The sequence below is a fragment of the Gopherus flavomarginatus genome, chromosome 1 (assembly GCF_025201925.1).
Source record: "Gopherus flavomarginatus isolate rGopFla2 chromosome 1, rGopFla2.mat.asm, whole genome shotgun sequence".
In the NCBI taxonomy this organism is placed as follows: domain Eukaryota; kingdom Metazoa; phylum Chordata; order Testudines; family Testudinidae; genus Gopherus; species Gopherus flavomarginatus.
Window position 1 is genome coordinate 220,276,020 of NC_066617.1, and position 25,446 is coordinate 220,301,465.

General features: G+C 42.0%; 1 protein-coding gene across 12 annotated transcripts in view; it reads left to right on the forward strand.

Moving 5' to 3' along the window:
• Positions 1–24,945, forward strand: part of DMD (dystrophin) — a 2,125,007-nt gene extending 2,100,062 nt beyond the window's left edge. For 10 of the 12 annotated variants that reach the window (XM_050936430.1, XM_050936437.1, XM_050936429.1 and 7 more), the window contains one exon: positions 22,501–24,945. In XM_050936430.1, the coding sequence (XP_050792387.1) occupies positions 22,501–22,598 (98 nt within the window). In that variant the 3' untranslated portion in view covers positions 22,599–24,945. Of the gene's footprint in view, positions 1–13,710; positions 13,743–22,500 lie in introns of all 12 variants that reach the window. The other 2 variants (XM_050936432.1, XM_050936435.1) reach the window with 2 other exon arrangements.
• Positions 24,946–25,446: the final 501 nt, after the last annotated feature.

Sequence of the window (25,446 nt, forward strand, 5' to 3'; positions counted from 1 at the left end):
AGAAAGTGAAGGGAGCAGGGGTGAAAGAAACTTAAAGGACTTACCAGTAGGCCAGAGTCCTGAGCGGGGGGTGTGGCCTCAACCAGAAGAGGTGGGGCCTTTCAAGATTGAAAGGCCCTGGGGCTCCAGGTGTGGCTGGGAGCCCCAGGGCCTTTAAATCACCCCAGAGCTACCAGCTGCAGAGGTGGCTACCAGATGCAGAGGCGGCTGGGAGCCCTGGGGTTCAGGGGCGAATTAAAGGGCCTGGAGCTTTGGCCGCCACAGAGTTCTGGGCCCTTTAAATCACCATGGGATGGCTGGGCTCGGGCAAGGATTTTAAGGGCCTGGAACTCCTGTCTCTGTGGGAAGCCCTGGGCCCTTTAAATCCCCACCGGAGCCCTGCCGCCACTGGGGTAGCGGTGGCAGGGCTCGGGCAGTCATTTAAAGGGCCTGGGGCTCCCCACAGCAGCTGGAGCCTTGGGACCTTTAAATCACCACTGGAGAAGCTGGTCCAGTCCGGCATACTTTCACCTTTGGAAGGGAGGTTGGAGAATTGAATGAAAAAATGGATAATGGAAATAGAATCATATAGAAAATATTTTATCTAAGAAAATCTGCTGCAAAATACTTTCACCTAAGTTGATCTCCTTAACATGGTGAGCAGATGTGAGCACTATATCCATCCCCAAATTTGCACCTATGATTTAGCCACCAGAAAGAGAGAGCCTGTTAAATATACTAGCTTCTAAATCCATGTTTAGGCACCTAAAAAGAGTGCCCTGATTTTCAAAGATGCTGGGTATCTGCAGCTCCCATTGATTTCATTGGCATTTGTGTATACCCAGCACTCTGAAAATATCTGTGTGTCCTACCTATTAATTTATGAGCCTAACCCAGTTTTTAAGACTGTGGCTCTTGTTCATTGTAGGAAACTTCCTAATCAGAGTTGATGGCAATTGAGAATAATCATTTTGAAAATACAAGCATGTTTGGAATATGGTGGTCACATTTCAAAAGTCAACAATTAATGTCTTATTTAAGCTGCAGTAATTATTTTCCTGTACTTAAAATAGGAAATTACCTATTCTGCTGACAGAGAGTAAAAAGGGTTTTTAATTTTATTTTTTTGCTATAAATTTTATAGTAAACTTCATTAATAAAGCTGACAGTATATAAATAATATATAGAACCTATTGCAAGCAGTGATATGCTATAATTTGTAGTATATTAATAAGTGTTAGTACAGAAAACATTTTTCTGTATGACAAAACCCGCAGACATATCTCCCCACTACAGTGATTAACATTCCCCACAACACACCTTTCAAAATCCATGGATCCTACATGTGCCTATCACAGCATGTGGCACACAAGCCCACTAATCCCATCTTTTTGTCTTATCACTTTTTGTCTTATCACTTAGGTGTTAACAGTCCACTCTACCTTTAATGGTCCTTTACAATATGTTCTAACTACTTATGCTAAACAATCCCTTTCGCCTTGTATTTTGCGGTAACCCCTGGGTGTATCTTTCTCACACCTGAGGAGTGCTGTGTGACTCAAAAGCTTGTCTCTGTCACCAACAGAAGTTGGTCCAATAAAGGATATTACCTCAGTGCTTCTCAAAGCCAGTCCGCCGCTTGTTCAGGGAAAGCCCCTGCCAGGCCGGGCCAGTTTGTTTACCTGCCGCGTCTGCAGGTTCGGCCGATGCGGCTCCCACTGGCCGTGGTTTGCTGCTCCAGGCCAATGGGGGCTGCGGGATGCAGCGCAGGCTGAGGGACATACTGGCTGCCGCTTCCCGCAACTCCCATTGGCTTGGAGCAGTGAACCACAGCCAGTGGGAGCTGCAATCGGCCGAACCTGCAGATGCGGCAGGTAAATAAACTGGCCTGGCCCGGACCGCCTGGGACTTTCCCTGAAAAAGCGACGGACCACCTTTGAGAAGCACTGCATTACCTCATCCATCTTGTCTGTCTAGGAATACATTAATTTTCTTAACACAAAGAAGACAGCAAATTTATGTAGTGGGCTGCATGGAGGTATCAGTTAAAATCATGGGTGAAGTTTTAAAATGGAAAATTTAGTCTAAATATCAGGGAAAGTGTCCTGAGAATGAGCTCCTATAAGGCTGTGAAATAACTTCGCAACAGAAAGATTTTATTTGTGACTTACAAAACAAAAATTCAGATGATAAAATGTATAACAGGGACAAATCCCCAGTGGCAGGGAGTTGGGCTGGTGTTTTAATATGACTTTTCCATCTCTAACTTCTATGATAGTGAGCAGGTGTATTAAAAAGAGCATCAAAACTTGGTAGCATTTATTTTGAATAGATTTTAGCACCTTTGTTGTAAAGGAAGTCTTGCAACATGTAGAAAACTAAGCATACAATCATAGAAATGCAGGGCTGAAAGGGTGTCACGGTTGGAAGGGACCCTGAGAAGATATCAAATCCAGCCCCCTGTGCTGTGGCAGGACCAAATAAACTTAGACCATCCCTGACAGATATTTGTCCAGCTTGTTTTTAAAAACCTCCAATGATGGGGATTCCACAACCTTCCTTGGAAGCCTGTTCCCAAGCTTAACTACCCTTATAGTTAGAGAATTTTTCTAAATATCTAACCTGAATCTCCCTTGCTGCAGATTAAGCCCATTACTTCTTGTCCTTCCTTCAGTGGACGTGGAGAAGAGTTGATTACCATCCACTTTATAAAAGCCCATAACATATTTCTAGACTGTTACCAGCGCCCCCTCTCCCCCTGTCGTCTTTTCTTAAGATTAACATATGCCCTGTTTTTGTTTTAAATCTTTCCTTACAGGTCAGGTTTTCTAAATCTTTTTTCATTTTTGTTGCTCTGCTCTGAACTCTCTCCAGTTTGTCCACATCTTTCTTAAAGTGTGGCACCCAAAATTGGACAGACTACTCCAGCTGAGGCCTCACAAATGCCAAGCAGAGTGGGACAACTACCTCAATGACATGCTGTTAATTCACCCCAGAGTATTAGCCTTGTTTGCAGCTGTATCGCATTGTTGACTAATATTCACTTTGTGATCCACTATAACCCCCAAATCCTTTTCAGCAGAATTACCACCTAGCCAGTCATTTCCCATTTTGCAGTTGTGCATTTGATTTTTCCTTCCTAAGTGAAGCACTTTGTGGTTGTCTTTATTGATTTTCAACTTCTTGAATTCAGATCATCAAGTTTCTCAAGGTCATTTTGAATTCTAATCATGTTGTCCCAAGTGCTTGTAACCCCTCCCGGCTTGGTGTCATCTGCAGATTTTATAAGCATATCTCCATTCCATTATCCAAGTTATTAATGGAAATATTGAATAGTGATGGACACAGGATTGACCTTTGCAGAACCCCACATGATATGCCTTCCCGATCTGACAGTGAACCACTGATTACTACTCTTTCAGTACAGTCTTTCAAGCAGTTGTACACCCACGTTATAATGTTTTCATCTAGACCACATTTCCCTAGTGGTCAAAAGCCTTGCTAAAACCAAGATATTTCACATCTACTGCTTCCCTTGTATCCGCTGGGCCAGTAACCTTGTCCAATAAGGAAATTAGATTGGTTTGGCATGATTTGTTCTTGACAAATCCATGCTGGCAATTCCTTATAACCTTCTTATTCTCCAGGAGCTTACAAATGGATTGTTTAATAATTCGTTCCACCTTCAGATTCACTACCAATTCTTTCCTGTTGGTCAGAAACAAGTCTAAAATAGCTGACCTTCTGGTTACTACTTCCACTTTCTGAAACAAAAAATTTGTCCCCAGTGCATTGAAAATGTATTGGAAATTTTGTGTTTGCCATATTACATTTCTAACAGATGTCTGGGTAGTTAGTCTTCCATTATTATCAGGACTTGTGTTTTGGATGTTTCTGTCTCATAGCTCATGTTTCAGTAAGTAGATCTTGGGAAAAGTAAGTGATGTCGCTGTATAGTTTTTTTATAACTTTTTCTTTTTTAATTTAACCTTTCAGCAGTTTTTAAGCAGTACAGAAAGAACTCTGTGCTCCTTGAAGAGCCAAAGGTTGGTCTGAAAGCAGTGTAATTTCTGCAAGGGGAATTTCTGCTGAGTACCTGATGATTGCTGTCCTTAAGGAATTTTCCCTTCCTTTTAATCTGAGGTTTCCCATCCATGTTCCCATTGCTGTGCTGCTCACAGCAAATTCACAGCTGCTGCAGCTGCCTCAGACAGCTGCTTTGCTAACTCAAAACAGATGTCAAAGCCAGAGGTCTGACATTTAGAGGAAATGTACTATTAAATAGCACCTCAGTGGCTTATTTAGCCCTGCTAGATAATGGGCCACAGAGGAAAATGTTTTCACACTATACTTGTGCACAAATTACACAGTCTTCAAGGAGTTTATTTACAGTAGATAGAGATCTTGGCTTGACAAAGAAGCAGCAGCAATATGCGACTTTAAAAAATAAGGGCCAAGTTCAGTCTTGGGGCTTGTCTACATCACAAAGTTGCAGCGCTGGTGAGGGGGTTACAGCGCTGCAACTTAGGAGGTGTACACATCTGCAGGGCATCACCAGCGCTGCAACTCCCTGTTTGCAGCGCTGGCCGTACTCCCGTTTTGTCTCGGGTGTAGAGGATCCAGCGCTGGTGATCCAGCGCTGGTAATCAACTGTAGACACTTACCAGCGCTTTTCTTGACCTCCGTGGAATAAGCAGGTATCCCAGCATACCTGAGGAAGCCTCTGGTAATCAAGCTGGTCTCCTTCCCCGGTTTGCTCTCGCGTTCCCCGAACCCCGAGCAAGCAGGTCTCCTTCCCTGCGGTTTGCAGGGTGGTTCGGGGAACGCGAGAGCAAACCGCGGCGAAGCTGGTCTCCTTCCCCGGTTTGCTCTCGCGTTCCCCGAACCCCCGAGCAAGCAGGTCTCCTTCCCTGCGGTTTGCAGGGTGGTTCGGGGAACGCGAGAGCAAACTGCGGCGAAGCTGGTCTCCTTCCCCGGTTTGCTCTCGCGTTCCCCGAACCCCCGAGCAAGCAGGTCTCCTTCCCTGCGGTTTGCAGGGTGGTTCGGGGAACGCGAGAGCAAACCGCGGCGAAGCTGGTCTCCTTCCCCGGTTTGCTCTCGTGTTCCCCGAACCCCCCTTGAAGCCGCCCAACAGTGCTGCAGTGTGGCCACATCTAACACCACTTGCAGCACTGGTTGCTGTAAGTGTGGCCACTCTGCAGCGCTGGCCCTATACAGCTGTACTAATACAGCTGTAACAACCAGCGCTGCAAAATTTTGGATGTAGACATACCCCTAGTGTTTAGCAGATGAAACTCCACTGAAGTCAGTAGAACTGCACCTACTTAAAACAAATCTCATTGTGATCCACAATGTATTTTGTAGCTAAGGTTTGCAAATGCTGTTTGTGAATGAACACAGAAGAACATTATCCTGAGCCCACTGTACTCAGTGGCAGAGTTTCTGTGGACTTCAGTGGTGCCCAGTCAGGAGCTTAGATAGTAAGGTGAAAAGAGTCATATAAGTACTTAGAAGAACATAAACCCAGTTGTAAATTACAATGATTCTTTTGGGTCAAAATTCAGTATTATTAATTTGTCGAGATACCATTTAATAAAAAAGGTCGCCTAGCATGGCTTACCTAGAAGAATTATGGTGAGCTCAGAGCAATAAATCAAAAATGGCACTGAAAATAGATTTATCATTTGCAAGTCGGTTTTCATTTTTTTATCCCACTTTTATGTATACACACACACACAAACACACTTTCAGCAGTGCATTAGCTAAGCTTGGATACTGAGAAGTTGTGCAGCTAAATCCCTACTTCCAGCACTGAAAATGTATCCTATAATTTTCTGTATTTTGTCAGCAAAGCACTGGCATCATTGTTCAAACTTTCCTTTCCACATTTTACAGAATCAGTGGAAGAACTCTCTCAGCCACCATACGCAGTGAATCTCACAGCTAACTCAGACCACTAAAGGAGTGCTTCTGCCCACTCCAGCCAGCATCCAGAAAGATGCCAGGTGCTGAACCTTCCCCATGACACCTGTGGTTCAGTTAGCTCCATGTAGCGAGATTCCTGAGGTCTTTCCAATACTTGAGTCCCTGATGGTAGCACAGCGCAGTACTGGCTGAGCCTCTGTCACTGTTTCTTCAGTGGGACCTGAGGTTGCTTTCCACCTTTGAATACATAATCAGGCCATGATGAAATTGCTTGAGAATATATTAATGAATTTCACGTGAAGTGCAGAAAGGTGTTCTCTTGATATTAATACTGTTTGAAAACATTTTTCAAGGCTAGAATTTATTTTATTTTGGAGGTGGGATGGGGAAAGTGTGTCTTAAACTCTGGGAAGCCAATAACTTGGCTTGTTGCACATAAAAATGTAAATCTGCACTATAAATCTATTAGTTACAAACTCAGCTTACCATAATTGTTAACAAAATTCTTTCCCTCTTCATTTTCGAAAACAAAGTGTTTCCCCGTTTGTTCTTAGAATGACTGCTGAGAAGACAGACTAGAATTGGGCATGCTGTTTGGGAGTGATCTGAGTTTTACTGTTTCTCAGAAAATGTCCAGAAGAATCCAAGCTTATGTGATTAAGGGTGCTGTTATTTTATTTTACTTTTTGACTTTTTCCCTTTATTCTTTATGTGACACAATTAATAATTAGCATTTTAGGCTTCAATCCTGCAAAGACCCGTTTACGTGCTTGATTTTACACCCTGTGAGTAGTCCTGTTGACTTCAGTGGAACTAAACACAGTCCATAAAGTTAAACACATACATAGGAGAGCAGCGGAGCCCTGATTAGGGGGCGGGGCTTATGTGATTAGGGTTCCTGTATAAGTAGCCAGCCAGTCAGGCAGCGGCACAGACAGCTGCAGCGGCACAGGAGGCAGCAAACAGAGCTGTAAACAGGGGAGTTTCAGAGGGAGTTCTCTTGGAGGAGGTTGCAGGAGAGACTAAGACAGAGGAACTGACAAGCTAGTCAAGGGATAGGGTGGTGGTCTGGTGCCTGCTGGGGGTTTGTGTTGTGTTGTGTTCTGTTGACTTACCAGGCTTTAGGTGGGAAGGCTATGACTGATACAGAGGTAGCAGTGAAAGACACAATGAGGATGTGGAAGCTGCGGCATGTACATGATCCTGGAGGGGGTGCCTGAAAAGAGTTTTATCTGCATGAAGTGCCGCCTGATAGAGCTGATGGAAGAAAAGATCCGAGGACTGGAGATGCAGGTGGAAAATCTGGTTGAGTTTAGGAGGGGGTTTGAGCAGATGATGGAGCACAGACACGAGGAGGATGAAGGGATAAGCTCAGATGTGCAGATGGAAGCAGGACCAAAGAATTCAGAGAAGAGACTGCTGGGTGAGGAAAGTGGATGGTGGAAGCATGTGACTAAGAGAAGTAGGCAGAGGAAAAGACGGGCCAGTGAAGGAGAAATAGAACTCAGGAACAGGTTTGCAGAGTTGGAAAATGAAGAAGGGGCACAGCAGGTGGCCGCTGAAGGAGAGAGGGCAAGGAAAAAGAGAAGAGCTGATAGTCCTACAGGAGGAGGGAAGGAGTCAATGGAGGCAACACCGAATATGAGCCCCAGGAGGATTGCAAGAGTGAATAGGAATCGAGAGGACTTACAGCCAGTGGGTGCGGGGGATAGACCGGAGAATCACACTGTCACCAGGAAAAGGCAGGTCTACGTGATTGGAGACTCCTTACTGAGAAGAATAGACAGGCCTGTAACTAGAGCTGATTGGGAGAACAGAAGGGTGTGCTGTCTGCCGGGTGCTAAGATACAGGATAGGGACCTGAGGCTGAAAAGGATCCTAGCAGGAGCGGGGAAGAATCCGTTGATTGTCCTTCATATGGGAACGAATGATACGGCTAGATACTCTCTGGAATGTATCAAGGGAGACTATGCCAGACTGGGGAAGACACTTAAGGAAATCGAGGCTCAGGTGATCTTCAGTGGGATTCTGCCGGTTCCTAGAGAAGGGCAACAAAGGTGTAACAAGATTATGGCGATCAACAGATGGCTCAGGCAGTGGTGCTATAAGGAGGGCTTTGGGATGTACGGCCATTGGGAAGCATTTACGGACAGAAGACTGTTCTCTCGGGATGGACTTCACCTGAGTAAGGAGGGAAATAGACTTCTAGGATGGAGGCTCTCTGAACTGATTAAGAGAGCTTTAAACTAGGAATTTGGGGGAGATGGTTGGGAGATGTCCAGGAGATCTCCATGCCGGAATTTAACCTTGAGAGGGAAGTAAACAAAGTAAGAGGGGATACAGCTGTGGACAGAAAAATTGGCATAAGGAGGAAGGGTAGGGTAGATAGCAGACTAACAGGTGATGCTGGTGGTAGAATGTCTGTGCCTAACAGGGTAAAGCATGTCAGTGAAGCCAAACGGCAAAAATTAAGATGTCTGTACACTAATGCAAGGAGCCTAGGGAACAAAATGGAGGAACTAGAGCTACTGGTACAGGAAGTGAAACCGGATATTATAGGGATAACAGAAACATGGTGGAATAGTAGTCATGACTGGAGTACAGGTATTGAAGGCTATGTGCTGTTTAGGAAAGGCAAAAATAAAGGCAAAGGTGGTGGAGTAGCATTGTACATCAATGAGGAGGTTAACTGTAAAGAAATAAGAAGTGATGGAATAGACAAGACAGAGTCTGTCTGGGCAAAAATCACACTGGGAAAGAAAGCTACTAGAGCCTCCCCCGAGATAGTGCTTGGGGTGTGCTACAGACCGCTGGGATCTGATTTGGATATGGATAGAGACCTCTTTAAGGTTCTTAATGAAGTAAACACTAATGGGAAGTGTGTGATCATGGGAGACTTTAACTTCCCAGATATAGACTGGAGGACAAGTGCTAGCAAGAATAATAGGGCTCAGATTTTTCTGGATGTGATAGCAGATGGATTTCTTTACCAAGTAGTTGAAGAACCAACAAGAGGGGATGCCATTTTAGATTTGGTTTTGGTGAGTAGTGAGGACCTCATAGAAGAAATGGTTGTCGGGGACAACCTTGGTTCGAGTGATCATGAGCTAACTCAGTTCAAACTAGATGGAAGGATAAACAAAAATAGATCTGGGACTAGGGTTTTTTATTTCAAAAGGGCTAACTTTAAAGAATTAAGGAAATTAGTTAGGGAAGTGGATTGGACTGAAGAACTTGTGGATCTAAATGCGGAGGAGGCCTGGAATTACTTTAAGTCGCAGCTGCAGAAACTATCAGAAGCCTGCATCCCAAGAAAGGGGAAAAAAACAGAGGCAGGAGTTGTAGACCAAGCTGGATGAGCAAGCATCTCAGAGAGGTGATTAAGAAAAAGCAGAAAGTCTACAAGGAGTGGAAGAAGGGTGGGATTAGCAAGGAAAGCTACCTTAGTGAGGTCAGAACATATAGGGATAAAGTGAGAGAGGCTAAAAGCCATGTAGAGTTGGACCTTGCAAAGGGAATTAAAACCAATAGTAAGAGGTTCTATAGCCATATAAATAAGAAGAAAACAAAGAAAGAAGAAGTGGGACCGCTAAACACTGAGGATGGAAAAGAGGTTAAGGATAACCTAGGCATGGCCCAAAATCTATATAAGTACTTTGCCTCAGTCTTTAATAAGGCTAATGAGGAGCTTAGGGGTAATGGAAGGATGACAAACGGGAATGAGGATATAGAGGTGGATATTACCACATCTGAGGTAGAAGCCAAACTTGAACAGCTTAATGGGACAAAATCGGAGGGCCCAGACAATCTTCATCCAAGAATATTAAAGGAACTGGCGCATGAAATTGCAAGCCCATTAGCGAGAATTTTTAATGAATCAGTAAATTCAGGGGTTGTACCGTATGACTGGAGAATTGCTAACATAGTTCCTATCTTTAAGAAAGGGAGAAAGAGTGATCCGAGTAACTATAGGCCTGTTAGTTAGACATCTGTAGTATGTAAGGTCTTGGAAAAAATTTTGAAGGAGAAAGTAGTTAAGGACATTGAGGTCAATGGTAATTGGGACAAATTACAACATGATTTTACTAAAGGTAAATCGTGCCAAACCAACCTGATCTCCTTCTTTGAGAAGGTGACAGATTATTTAGACAAAGGAAATGCGGTAGACCTAATTTACCTCAATTTCAGTAAGGCATTTGACACGGTTCCACATGCGGAATTATTAGTCAAATTGGAAAAGATGGGGATCAATATGGAAACTGAAAGGTGAATAAAGAACTGGTTAAAGGGGAGACTACAACGGGTCGTACTGAAAGGTGAACTGTCAGGCTAGAAGGAGGTTACTAGTGGAGTTCCTCAAGGATCAGTTTTGGGACCAATCTTATTTAACCTTTTTATTACTGACCTTGGCACAAAAAGCGGGAATGTGCTAATAAAGTTTGCGGATGACACAAAGCTGGTGGGTATTGCTAACACAGAGAGGGACTGGGATATCATACAGGAAGATCTGGATGACCTTGTAAACTGGAGTAATAGTAATAGGATGAAATTTAATAGTGAAAAGTGCAAGGTCATGCACTTAGGGATTAATAATAAGAATTTTAGATATACATTGGGGACACATCAGTTGGAAGCAACAGAGGAGGAGAAGGACCTTGGGATATTGGTTGATCACAGGATGACTATGAGCCGCCAATATGATATGGCTGTTAAAAAAGCTAATGCGGTTTTAGGATGCATCAGGCGAGGTATTTCCAGCAAAGATAAGGAGGTGTTAGTACCGTTATATAAGGCGCTGGTGAGACCCCACCTGGAATACTGTGTGCAGTTCTGGTCTCTCAGGTTTAAGAAGGATGAATTCAAACTGGAACAGGTTCAGAGACGGGCTACTAGGATGATCCGAGGAATGGAAAACCTGTCCTATGAAAGGAGACTCAAAGAGCTTGGCTTGTTTAGTCTAGCCAAAAGAAGGCTGAGGGGGGATATGCTTGCTCTTTATAAATATATCAGAGAGATTAATATTAGGGAGGGAGAGGAATTATTTAAGCTTAGTACCAATGTAGACACAAGAACAAATGGGTATAAACTGGACACTAGGCAGTTTTAGACTTGAAATTAGATGAAGGTTTCTAACCATTAGAGGAGTGAAGTTCTGGAACAACCTTCCAAGGGGAGTAGTGGGGACAAAAGACATATCTGGCTTTAAGACTAAGCTTGATAAGTTTATGGAAGGGATGGTATGATGGGATAACTTAATTTTGGCAACTGATCTTTGATTATCAGCAGATAAGTATGCCCAGTGGTCGGTGATGGGATGTTGGATGGGATGGGATCTGAGTTACTGCAGAGAATTCTTTTCTGAGTGCTGGCTGGTGAGTCTTGCCCACATGCTCAGGGTTTAGCTGATCGCCATATTTGGAGTCGGGAAGGAATTTTCCTCCGGGGCAGATTGGCAGAGGCCCTGGAGGTTTTTCGCCTTCCTCTGCAGCATGGGGCATGGGTCACTTGCTGGAGCATTCTCTGCAGCTTGAGGTCTTCAGACCACAATTTGAAGACTTCAATAACTCGGACATAGGTTAGGGGTTTGTTATAGAAGTGGATGGGTAGGGTTCTGTGGCCTGCTTTGTGCAGAGGGTCGGACTAGATGATCACATTGGTCCCTTCTGACCCTGGAGTCTCTGAGACTGAGTTTTTGCAAGATTTAGATGGTAAGCACTTTGAGGGTCCATACCTTCATGTAGGATTTTACATGGCATGACTGGTGCCCTAGTTGTGACTGATGCCTCTGGAATTTACTACAGTACATTAGCTTGCAGGCCCTAATATGAACCTCTTAATTTCTGTAAGCTGGAGTTCTGCATAGTAGTTGAGATGCAGCTACTGCACCACTTTTTGAAAAGTTTACATACAATCATTTATGACAGCTTTGGCCCCAAAACATATAGGTCTGTGCTAGCCAGTCAGCTTTCAGGGTTGGGGAGTTTTTTGGATGAGACTTTGTGACTAGTGTATTTGAATGTGGATTTATAAAATAAGCATGGTGGATTTTACCTTTTGCTGTGTGAGGACAGGGCATCAAGAAAGGATCTGAGGAGACATTAGTACACATCGTATACATTTCACTGTATACAGGCTACCTCATTATCCTCCTTCAAATCCATCCTTAAAAAAAATCGTCTTTCCAGTGATGCCCTACAAGAAACTCAGTAACGGTTAGGCTGCTGGCATGCAGGGCTGCCTGAGGAGGAGGGGGCAAATGGGGCAATTTGCCCCGGCCCCACAGGCGCCCCATGAGAGTTTTTTGGGGCCCCTGGAGTGGGGTCCTTTACTCACTCCGGGGGCCCCGGAAAACTCTCGTGGGGCTGGGGCTGGGGCTCCCAGAGCTTCTTCCACTCCGGACCTTCAGTGGTGATTCTGCAGTGGGGACACCCCGCTGCAGCAAAGACCCCAGGCCCCCTGAATCCTCACTGCCTGCCACCGGTATTGTCTTGTTGTTTCCTCATGCTCCCCTGTATTTCTGTATTCATCTGGTATCTCTTGTGTTATATCTAGATTGTAGAAAGACAAGGTGGGTGAGATAATATCGTTTATTGGACCAGCTTCTGTTGTTGAGAGAGACAAGCTTTTGAGCTTACACAGAAGAGCTCTGTGCAGATCAAAAGTTTGTATCTCTCACTAACAAGTTGGTCCAATAAAAGATAGTACCTCACCCACCTTGTCTCTGTAATATTTTGGGACCAACATTGCATACATAAATTGTAAGGTCTTTGGGGTAGGGCCCCACTTTTGCTCTGTGTTTTACAGTGCCCAGCACAGTGGTATCCTAGTCCCTGGCTAGCTGCTACAATACTACAAACAGCAACATAGCAGTGATAACATAAAGAGTAGAACAGTTCTCCATGTTACCAGGGTGTATATATTTTGACAGAGGTTGTGTGGTTGAGAAGGACAGGGTGCCTCATATTGATGGAGAGTTTGAGTACCATTCAAGAGAAGTTTGTCCAGGCAAAAATATGTACCAAGCCCCGTAAATGAGATCTTTGATCCCCTGAGTAAAGGGCAGTGATGCATGTAATTTCTCAGATATTTCATTACATTCCAAAGTCTATAAGAAACCTGCTTGATTCTTGGTCAGTCTCTAAACCCTTTTTCCTTCATCTCCATTTGAAAAATTACACCTTTCTTTCCCTCTCTTGCCACCCATCTTCTTTGTGTTCTTTGTAAGCTTCCCAAAATGGACACCAATGTCTTGATGTTACACAAAATATTCATCTTTAATGTGTACAAGAATACATTAGAGTGGCAACTGGATAACTTTTATATTTTAGGTGCGAAAGTAGGATATTCAGAGCAGAATAAACACTGTAAAGTCTGAGTGAATTAATTATGACGTCAGAGAGAGAAGATTTTAGCACAAATGTTAGCTAGTAGGAATACTTGAAATCAATATAATCATATTGCTCACTTAGAAAATGGATTTAGAACATCACTGGCTTCTTCTCCTCGGTGAAAGGTTTTATTTGGCTGATTTCAGTAGACTTCGTAACTGCTTCTATACTTGGCTATGTTAAAAGCAATAAGCAAGGATTTTTATATTTCCTCTTGATTTGATCAACACTCAACTGCTAGTGGTGTTAAAAGCACTGTAGTCCTTCACTTTATTAAAAAAATTAGATTTATTATTATATTATGCCTATATTAAATTCCTAAGTGGAAGCTGAAGTGTCTTTGTCAGTATAAACTATTATTGATTTATTTGTGGCTTTGTTTTTCTTTCCTTTCTGCTACCTTTGTCTGTTACTAAAGGAAGAAATGCCCCCGGAAAGCCAGTAAGAGAGGTTAGTGAGATTCAGGCTAACTGCGACAAACAGAAGCCATGGCATCTTGCTCTCTGTGTCCGGCTTTTTTGTGGCAGCTGTGTAGCTTATTTGTTTTTATTTAGTTTTTGTTTTGTTTCCCTGAGTGCATGCCACAAGCGTGCTCTAACATACAATGCCTCTCAACTTTCAATGGGGAAAACGTTAGAGCAGGAGTGTGCCTCACTTCCGAGCCCCACAAAGATGGAAATTCAGGGGATAACAGAAGATGAGACTATATTAAAATAAAGTCGTTATGTGACACACATCGTCGGAAGTCATAATCTGTCATTGGCCTGTTCCTGTCCATAAGCAGAATTGTTTTATAGATATCTATAGAATCAAGGTAAATAGGTTTTTCCTTTAGAATACTGAAGGTTGAGAGGTATGAAAAACTCACACTTTTTTTTTTAATTTGCAAATTCAGTTTTGCACAATAAGGAATGCTGCTAACATCCACCGACTTCACAGTGCTGCATTCAATTATATAAAGGAATAAAAGTATTTGCTGTGTGCTTTAGAAATGATCAGTTTGATGAAAAAATGCCTTTTTATAATGCTCTGAGCTTTCAGAATTCATACATCTCTGCCTATTACTGAGTGAAAATATTTTGTGCTGTGTTGTCATATTACCTTTTTAAGTATTTCTAGTGAAATTTTTTTATTGTTAAGCTATTCTTTGTACTCCTGTAGGCATAATGTTTGAACGATGAAATGCCCAATGAAATGATTATGAAAGATAAAATATTCAGAAGCTACCTTAGTGTAATCACTGATAGCTGTGAAATGAACTTGCAGAAAATCATGCATGGAAGGTGCTTAGAATGAACGAATCAGGAATTAAAAAGGTGGCCTAACTGTGGGATGTTACTGTACCTGCAATGGGGAGAGACTAATAGTGACATACTCAGACTGTGTCTACGCTGGGGTTGGAGGGGGGCGAGATTTAGCCATCAGAGTAGCTACACCACTATGGCTGACCATGCTACATTGGCGTAAGTGGCGACTTGCACTGGTACAGTTTCCCTGGGGTGAGCTGCACTTGTACAGCCATTTGCACTGGACAGCTGTATTGGTGACTAAACACTTCCCTGTAGATTAGGGTGACCAGATGTCCCAATTGTATAGGGAGAGTCCCGATTTTTGGGTCTTTTTCTTATATAGGCTCCTATTATCTCCCCCCGCCTCCCGATTTTTCACACTTGCTGTCTGGTCACCCTACTGTAGATCAGCCTTTCCTCAAGGGAGATATCTGGTGCTTGCTTATTAACTTGTTCATCAACAGAGTATCTGACACTTCGTCAAGCAGATTGCACCTGTTTAAAAATTCTATGGAAATGATTTGGTATTCAATTCTGCTAATTAATGGTCCTTAAGAACTGATGATTAGGCTCCATTTGAGCAGAACAGGCCCTTGATGCTGATTGTCATTGTCTTTGGTTATATTTCCATACATCATTAACAAAGACAAAATGCAGGTTTTGTGTGTGTGTGTAATAGCCTTTAAAAAAAACTGCCACTGCCCTGGCTTTAGAGAGTGTGCAATTCCTAAGTACTGAAAATCCACCGGCCTAATCCTACAAAGTACTGAGCATCTCCAAGGAAATGTTCAGCACCCTCAACTCTTGTTTCAACTTAGTGGGAGTTAAGGGTGCTCAGCAATTGGCAGGATTGAGAGCTATCTTCTCGTACTCAGACTACATGTACATGAAGTCTGCATGCTAAAAAATATTTCTGTGTCCAGTTATAGTGTAGATTTAGGTTTACATGTCAATTTGTGTGAAGCCACCTTGCAACTAAAACCCAAGTAGATTTTGTTCCTCTTACTCATGTTGAGTAGTGCCTTACTCTGTGAGTAGTCCCATTGATTTCAAAATGCTGCTCAATCTGAATAAGGCTGTCAGAATGTGACCCACCAACAGGGAGGATTGTTCATGGGTTGAGACCTGGGGTTAGAAATTTGCACTGCTGAAATACAGACAGTATTGTGTTTGGGTTTTTTCAATTTACTTTCTGGCCTGTCTTTAGAGTCTGAACACTGCACATTTATTTCTGTAACAAGCTGCAGTGCAAGATTGATATTCAATTACTGTGTCCTCCCCCGGGGGCCTTAATTCCAATACAGTCTCTAAAGCAAATTCAGCAGATACGGTACATATTATGCTGTATGTGACTAAAAATGATGCAGTTAATGTCTACAGAAATATACTGTTGTCCTGCATTCAAGGCAAGTACACATGTATTATTATTCACTCCATTTGTACAAGATTCGGTTAAATTAACACTTTCCATGTCTCTTTTTCCTCTGTTGTTACATTTTGAAGCTGATCGTGATTTTTTAAACAATGTTTTTTCATTCTTGGAGAGCCACTAGCACTGAGAAAGTTTTTGTCTTTAATGTGATGTTACAAAAAAATGAAAGTGGAATTAATGATGTCTTTGACAGCTCTGTTATATTGAAATAATAATAATCCTACGTGAGACCCTGGTTTAGACTGTTCTGTTTTCATTTATTGAATGTTTTTGTGGCCAGCATTTTTTTCCTGCATGTTAATAAGGAATATAGAAATGTTGTATTTCAGGTGGTTCCAGTAAACAAGAATACAACAGAAATGTAACAACAGTCCTCCTGGTATAGGCATTATAGATGACGCACACACATGTGTAGTGCACACATGGCCAGGAAAGCCATGCTTGTATTGTTCTCAAATCCCAATGATCTTGAGAGAATAAACACCCCACACACCCACATTGCTTTTCTCACCTGCATGGTTAAAGAAGGGCTACTTGAGTTGGAACTGGGCCTGCAGCCGATGAGGACAGCAAGGGCTACTCACCTCTTTCCTCCCCCACCCTTACCCTACGAACAAGGGGATACAGAAAGTGAGAGGATCTGGAAGAATGAGCTATAATGATGCAGAAAAGATGTGCAGTAACTTACTCCCCCATCCTGAACAAGTGGGGGCAGGTGATGGCATTGTGAATCTGAATCACCACTCAGGCTGGGCAGTGACAGGCCCTCCTTTACTCAGGGCAGACTGTACGTTTATTTGCAGACTATTCCTCTGTTAAAGTGATTTTTATTGTTCTTGTAGATGTTGCTAATCTCCACCCACAGAAATTACATCGCTAATTCTAATGTATTTTCAGTGCTAATATATCATACTATCAAGTATTGGTGAGTGAGGTGTGGGAGGAGGGTAACTACAGGGAGATCAAAAACTGAAAAACAGCAAGTGGCTTTAAAAATAATGGGGTGGCCGCAACAAAAAGTATGTCATGATATACCATACTGGAGAAAGTTTTTGTTATATGGGATGACCTACATAACTTGTTCTTGGCTCCAAACACATGGGAGTAGTTGTGATAATCCCAAAAGTACAGCTGCAACAATTTAAAGAATTATTGCACTATTGTTATACTATTTGGATATAATAATAGAATACAAGGTGGCATCTGGATGCATAAAGGTTTTATTGGCCCTCATTTTGGATGCCTGCATAACTCATTCATTATGTTATATTTTGTTTGCTTATGCCACAGTTTAAAAAATATTTTATTATTAATTTTTTGATTAATGTTATTGTTGCTCATCCTCTGCCTGTAAAATCAGATTATCTAAGTTACCAGAGCTCTGAATGACAGAAAAAATAGTATGAATAAATATTAAACATTTCTAAAAAGGATCTAAAATAGCTTTTCCATAAATCCAGGGAACGGGGATTCCCTGGTCTGGGAATCTTGGTCTGCCAGGTCTAGAAATGAACGATGTTATAGCACTTGAAAAACTGGAATCCCAGAATTGTTTCTAGTGATAGCAGATCACAAGATAGCTGAGTGTGACTCTGGGATCACTGACAGTTTTAATATTGCCACTCATTGATGTTTGGCCATTACAATTTTCGGCCCCTCCGAGTCCGTGGTTTGGGGTAGATGTGAGTGAAGAAATTTTTGTGTTTAGGTGCTTTAAAGACTAAAATAGAGGCTGTTTGAAAGTAGCTTGCATGACTGAAGTGTTCAGTGGACTGTTTCAGATTTTGCAGGTCAATCCAAATGTATGCCAATAAAACCTTTATACCATGCCATACATACGCATGTAAATATGTCAGAAAGGCGGAGCACATAGTGACAGCTACCGTTCTTTTTATGTAAGCACCTTCATTTCAAAAGGTGTTTTTTACTCATTTTTGACTTACTCAAACTTTCCCTTTTTAGGCTGAATTTTCCAGTATTGAAATCTGCCAGAGCTAGATCTCTCTATATCAATATTTATTTATTTAGAAGGTTGAGCAAAAATGATTCCGCTGTTTTTGCATTGGCAGAGAGGGAAGAAAAAAATACTCTATTTTTTCCAAATTAGAAGTGTGAATGTGTAACTTGTGAAAGGTGCCGCATGGATAGTCCAGGAGGCTGAAATCTTTTATTTATCCACAGCAAAGGAGGCAGTATTGCAGACTTCCTTACACACAGGGGCGGCTCCAGGCCCCAGCATGCCAAGCGCGTGCTTGGGGCGGCAAGCCGGTGGGGGGGAAGGGGGCGCTCTGCCGGCGCCGCTAGGGCGGCAGGTAGGCTGCCTTCTGTGGCTTCCTTGCGGAGGGTCTGCTGATCCCGTGGCTTCGGTGGACCTCCCGCAGGCAAGCCGCCGAAGGCAGCCTGCCGGCCATGCTTGGGGCAGCAAAATTCCTAGAGCCGCCTCTGCTTACACAGGCCTTATTATAGAAGCAGCAAAGAATCCTATGGCACCTTATAGACTAACAGACATTTTGGAGCATGAGCTTTCGTGGGTGAATGCCCACTTCGTCGGATGCATGTAGTGGAAATTTCCAGGGGCAGGTATATATATGCAAGCAAGAAGCAAGCTAGAGATAACTAGGTTAATTCAATCAGGGAGGATGAGGCCCTGTTCTGGCAGTTGAGGTGTGAAAACCAAGGGAGGAGAAACTGGTTTTGTAGTTAGCAAGCCATTCACAGTCTTCGTTTAATCCTGAGCTGATGGTGTCAAATTTGCAGATGAACTGAAGCTCAGCAGTTTCTCTTTGAAGTCTGGTCCTTAAGTTTTTTTGCTGCAGTATAGCCACCTTAAGATCTATTATTGTGTGGCCAGGGAGGTTGAAGTGTTCTCCCACAGGTTTTTGTATATTGCCATTCCTAATATCTGATTTGAGTCCATTTATCCTTTTCTGTAGAGACTGTCCAGTTTGGCCGATGTACATAGCAGAGGGGCATTACTGGCATATGATGGCGTATATTACATTGGTGGACGTGCAGGTGAATGAACTGGTAATGGTGTGATGGTCACATTAACACCACCCTATATCAAAAAGCTACTAACCGCTATGCCTACCTTCATGCCTCCAGCTTCCATCCCGAGCACACCACACAATCCATTGTCTACAGCCAAGCACTGAGGTAAAACTGCATCTGCTCTAACCCCTCAGACAGAGACCAACACCTACAAAATCTCCACCACGCATTCTCAAAACTACAATACCCGCACAAGGAAATAAGGAAACAGATCAACAGAGCCAGATGTGTACCCAGAAGCCTCCTACTGCAAGACAAACCCAAGAAAGAAACCAACAGGACTCCACTGGCCATCACATACAGCCCCCAGCTAAAACCCCTCCAACGCATCATCAGGGATCTGCAACCCATCCTGGACAATGATCCCACACTTTCACAGGCCTTGGGTGGCAGGCCAGTCCTCACCCACAGACAGCCTGCCAACCTGAAGCATATTCTCACCAGTAACTGCACAACGCACCATAGTAACTCTAGCTCAGGAACCAATCCATGCAACAAACCTTGATGCCAACTCTGCCCACATAACTACACCAGCGACACCATCACAGGACCTAACCAGATCAGCCACAGCATCACCGGTTCATTCACCTGCACGTCCACCAATGTAATATACGCCATCATATGCCAGCAATGCCTCTCTGCTCTACGGACAGTCTCTACGGAAAAGGATAAATGGACACAAATCAGATATTAGGAATGGCAATATACAAAAACCTGTAGGAGAACACTTCAACCTCCCTGGCCACACAATAACAAATCTTAAGGTGGCCATACTGCAGCAAAAAAAATCAGACTTCAAAGAGAAACTGCTGAGCTTCAGTTCATCTGCAAATTTGACACCATCAGCTCAGGATTAAACGAAGACTGTGAATGGCTTGCTAACTACAAAACCAGTTTCTCCTCCCTTGGTTTTCACACCTCAACTGCCAGAACAGGGCCTCATCCTCCCTGATTGAATTAACCTTGTTATCTCTAGCCTGCTTCTTGCTAACATATATATACCTGCCCCTGGAAATTTCCACTACATGCATCCGACGAAGTGGACATTCACCCACAAAAGCTCATGCTCTAAAACGTCTGTTAGTCTATAAGGTGCCACAGGACTCTTTGCTGCTTTCACAGATCCAGACTAACATGGCTACCCCTCTGAGCCCTTATTATAGTTACTAGCCTTGTGAAATGATCAGTGCCAGCAGTGACATGTTAGCTGATGCCCTGTGGCCATTCAGTCTTTGATGTCGCTGGTCAACATAAAGCAAGGATGCCAGTTTACAACGGTACCAGGAACTGGACAGAGACTGCAAATAGGTACAAGGTAGCAGTTAGATTATGATGATGTTTGGTCACTACTGACTTAGCTGGATTTGAACTGTCTGCTTACAGCTGAAAGCCTCTTAATACCAATTATCAATTGTGTGAGCCAGCTTTTAGGGTTTGTTGTTTCTAAAGTTCGTATTTTGCCATCTGCAGCATAGAGCAGCATCCTTTGGTCTTTTTCACAAAAGCGGAAGAGAGAGACTGAACATGGAAAGGAGAGCGAATTTTTCATTTTATCCTGACTCTACATCTTGCAAGGTTGCTCACTACCTCGTTCTCTCTCATACTTTATCTAATTTAAATTAAAATCACCAATGAGAATACATTTAACATTCTCTTCCTAAATGCAACTGGGAACATTCCAAAGCCGCAGCATTGGTAGAATCTGCTCAGGAGGCCAATGATGACAATATAGCTGAGGTAGCATAGAGGTTAGGATAGAGGAGCATTGCCAGAAATGTATGGGGAAGTTTACATAAATACTGGGCTGTGTCATGATTGGTTCAAGCAAGTGATATTAGCCCCTCAATTTTATGAGCATTGAACTGATTCCTTTACACAATAAATGAATTTAAAATTTAAATGATATACTTTAAAGTTTCTGATCCACAAGTTTTAATTAATTCAGCTCTACCATCTTGGTACCGCAGAAATGTCAGCAGTGCATGATTATTTATATACTGTAATATTTAGGCACAACAGTTTAAAAAAAGAGTCTGATCTTAACTCTTAGTATCTTTCCTTTGTAAGTTTGATTTACTCCACTTGAGTGGGGAAGTGTAAAATGTATCCCCTGCATCAGGAGAGGCAGCTGCATCAGTGCGGAACGCTTTAGTTGATGGGACCAGGATGATGAGATGTGTTGAGTGTCCTGGTCCTGTCCTATCCTCGATTGACTCCTCTCACTTTGTGGACTGTGCCAAGCAACTCTGGGTGCTTCTGTGTTCCACATCCTGTTGTAACTCTTCTCTGAACAGACTTTCTACCCCCAGAGTTCTTGGTGACTCAAACTCTTCATGATATTTCAGCATATCTTTGTGTGATTTTAATATAAAGTAGTAGTTAGTTATTGGTTAATAAAAAGTTAAAATGCCATGAAGGTAGCTCTAGTAATGACCTAACCCATCTGAGATGTATAACCAAGTGATAATATTTCAGGATCTCACATTGATACCAGTGACTGGAGCTGAGCAAATAAACCGCAGTAAAAAATGTATCTGATAAATGTAGCCTCTTTTGCTGCTAGTGGAGTGTCCGCAAACAGATAGCAGTTTCCTTGAAAGGATTTAGGGAATGTAGTTGTGAATTGTTCTTAATTCTTTAGTTGGATCACAAACAGTTTTAGACTCGGGCCTGATTCGCATTGATTTCAAGGGTATGTCTACACTGCAGACAGACACCCATGGCTGGCCCATGCCAGCTGGCTCAGGCCAAGGGGGTGTTTCATTGCAATGTAGACTTCTGGGCTTGGGCTAGAGCCTCTGCTGTAGAACCCTAAAAGGTGGGAGGGTCCCAGAGCTCAGGCTGCAGCCCAAGCCCAAGTCAGCTGGCACAGGCCAGCCATGTATTTTTATTTGCAGACATACCCTAACTGACTTTGGATTATTCCCTAGTCAAGCTGTGTGTGTTATTATTGGTCCAGTTGTTTTTTATTCACTGATCTGATGAGTGATCAAGCACTTCCAGCACCCATTTAATACATGTGCAAATCTAACCTGTGGTTTACTTGTGCATGTAACTTTGAAATTTGCTTGCCATGAATATTCCTGCCAATATGACTTGAGCACTTGTACATGTTTGGAAAGCGAGCACATGGAGCATTGCCAAAGTGCATTACTGTACAAATTCAAAGCAAGGTCGGTTGTGACATTTTCTGCAAGATTCACTGAGCTCTTCTAACAATTGTGCTATGAATGTCACACTATCACAAATGACTTTTTATGTGTGTTGTAGTATGGGGATTTTTAGGTACAATATTCCATGTTGTACTCGGCATGAAATTGTGCAGAGATATACATGGAGAGTCATGTGTGTCTACTTCACTTATACATAATGTTCATAACAATTCACTGTTCTGTCCCTGTTATTAATGTCCTTTTCTTTGCCTTTTGTTTTTCAGGCCACAATGTAGGGAGCCTTTTCCACATGGCAGATGACTTGGGCAGAGCAATGGAAACCTTAGTTACAGTGATGACTGATGACAAGGCATTAGAATAGCAAGATGTGTTTTACAACTTCAGGCGTCCCGCATGGTTTTTATAAAATTCATACAACAAAGAGGATTAGACTGTAAGAGTTTACAAGAAAACAAATCTATATTTTTGTGAAGAGTAGTGGTACTATACTGTAGATTTCAGTAGTTTCCTAAGTCTGTTATTGTTTTGTTAACAATGGCAGGTTTTACACGTCTATGCAATTGTACAAAAATTATAAGAAAACAACATGTAAAATCTTGACAGCTAAATAACTTGCCATTTCTTTATATGGAACGCATTTTGGGTTGTTTAAAAACATTTATAACAGTTATAAAGAGAGATTGTAAACTAAAGTGTGCTTTATAAAAAATAATTGTTTATAGAAACCCCCTTAAAAAAAAACAAACAAAAAAATGGAGGCAATGCATTTATTTAGTATCATTTCAGCTCTGTAACTGTACCAGAGATGTATTCATGTTCTGTGTTCTTTTCCCTGCTTATCAAAGAAAGTATTTTCTGCAGCAACATCAAAACAACTGACTTACCTTTCACGTTGTTTGTCTGACTAAGGTTGGCTTAAAAAAAAATCTTCCTAACTTCCAGCTGAGGTAGTTTTTCCACCTCTTTCCAGATAAAATTAAGGATTACATTAATCATCCAGCTAGTCTGCAATAATGAAATGAAAGAGCACATTACATGACAATGCTCTCTTCAGAGCTCGCAAAACTAAATTGTAAATCGAATTAATATCCTATACTCCATCTGTTTCTTCTGCCAACTAAAATCCTGAATGTTGTAGTAAAGAAACATAGGAATTGCCTTACCGGATTAAACCTTTGGACCTTATTGTCCGGTATCCTGCCTCTGGCAGCAGCCAGCACATGATGCTTCAGCAGAAGTTTGATATTCTTCCTCCCTACCCATAATGCCACCTTTCTGAGATGCTTAGGTGGAGGGAAGGAGATTCCTTACTGACCCCCTGCTGCTGATCAGCTTCTGCCTAGAAGCATGAAGTGATTGTTCATATATCATCATAGATTGCATAGCTACCAGTGTTATTAATTATCATAAAGTTACCCAATCTTTGGGGAGGGGGCAGAAACACATGCACAATATCTATCTCAACCCCTTGTGGCAGCAAGTTCCAAGGAGTCACAGAGTTTAAAGCTTTGGGGGGGGGCAGTGTAAAAGAATTACTACTGTTCCTGTATAATAAACAGTTGAAAGTGCCACACTGTTCCATGAAATGTTCATCAGCAAAACAAGGTTCTTCCCCCCCTCGTCCCCGTCCCCTCAATATTTGTTCTTCCCCATTTTTTTCTGCAAGTAATACCGCACAATTCACAATGACTTGAGAGAGGGAGAACAGAAAATAGATTAAACGGTTCAACAGCAACTCCTTAGGGTAGGTTGGGGTGTGAGGTGCTGTTAGCAAAAGCTTTACCATTTCATTTTCTTGTATCAGCTTTTAATTTTGTTTAAAAACACATAGAAATACACCATCTGACTTACATTACTTTGCAAGGGTAAAAATCTGTTACCTCTTCTTGTACGAAGTGTAATTAAAAGTTGAGAGAGAGTTTATTTTATTTTGAATGCTAGTTAACATTGAACATGGCTAGTCATGCTATTTCTACCTCACTTTGGTTTTGTGGTGTTCCTGACAATTACGTACAGATGTTACATTGTCACCACTTGTCCATTGTGTGAACCGGTCTCATCATTTAATACTAATACATTAAAAATAATAATAAAAGAAACCCAGATCACTTTCATGATAACAAGCTCTTTAAATGCTTTATTTACAGTGGGTACCCTGTTTACTTCTGATTGCCTTTCTTCAGGAAAGTTCAAATCAAGATATAAGGGAATGGATTTGTTTTTCTTTTTCTTTTGTGCTTGTAAGTTAAACCTCTTTAAAAAAATCAGAGGTAAAAGGCTTGCACGATTGTTTTCATCAGGGTTTTACTTTAGTTGGTTTTTACTTTCTAGACATTTAGTTTTGGAGTGAGTGTTAAACATATTTAAAAAGTTGAGAGCTTTATTGCTGCTTTTTTAGCATAATTTGGGAATTATTTCATGTTCCTTATAACCACAAAGTATTAAACTGTAAAACATAATCATTGTAACTGACTACATAAATATCATATGGCATGTTATTTCATTGTTACTCGGTACTGGTTTATTACTTGGGTATCATAAAATATTGTGTTTTAACACCAACACTGTAACATTTACTAATTTTTTTATAAACTTCAGTTTTACTGCATTTTTCACAACATATCAAATTTCACCAAATATATGCCTTACTATTGTATTATATACTGCTTTACTGTGTATATCAATAAAGCACGCAATTATGTTATTAATCTTTATGGAAGTGCAGCATTTATTTAGTGGCTTGCTTTTCCAGTAAGCCACTCTTTTATTGAGCTCCACTAGGTGACATGCCATCTAGTTTATCCCTAAATGTACTCCATATTCCCCTCAACAAAGTACTCAGTGGGCTGGATGCCAACGGCAGCACCCATAGAAATCCCACATGATCTGGTAGAAGGAGCAGGGAACCTCAGCTGTCTCTCAGAGGGGTTGTTTTGTAACGTGGGGCTAAGCTAAGGCATAAAGCTCATACCAGCACTACCCATTCAGAACAGGCCATTACACCTTGAATGTAAACAAAATTTGATTCAATCCCTGAATATTTTTGTTGTATGAAGCAGCTGTAAAATCCACATTGCTGGAATTATTTCTAATCCTTCCCCTCCGCACAGACTCCTTTCTTTGGCTTTGTACTTTCCCTCTCAAGGTCTCTATTTACTTTCGTCAGTGTTTGTCTACAGGCATTGCCGCAGTGGGTTAGATATACCTAT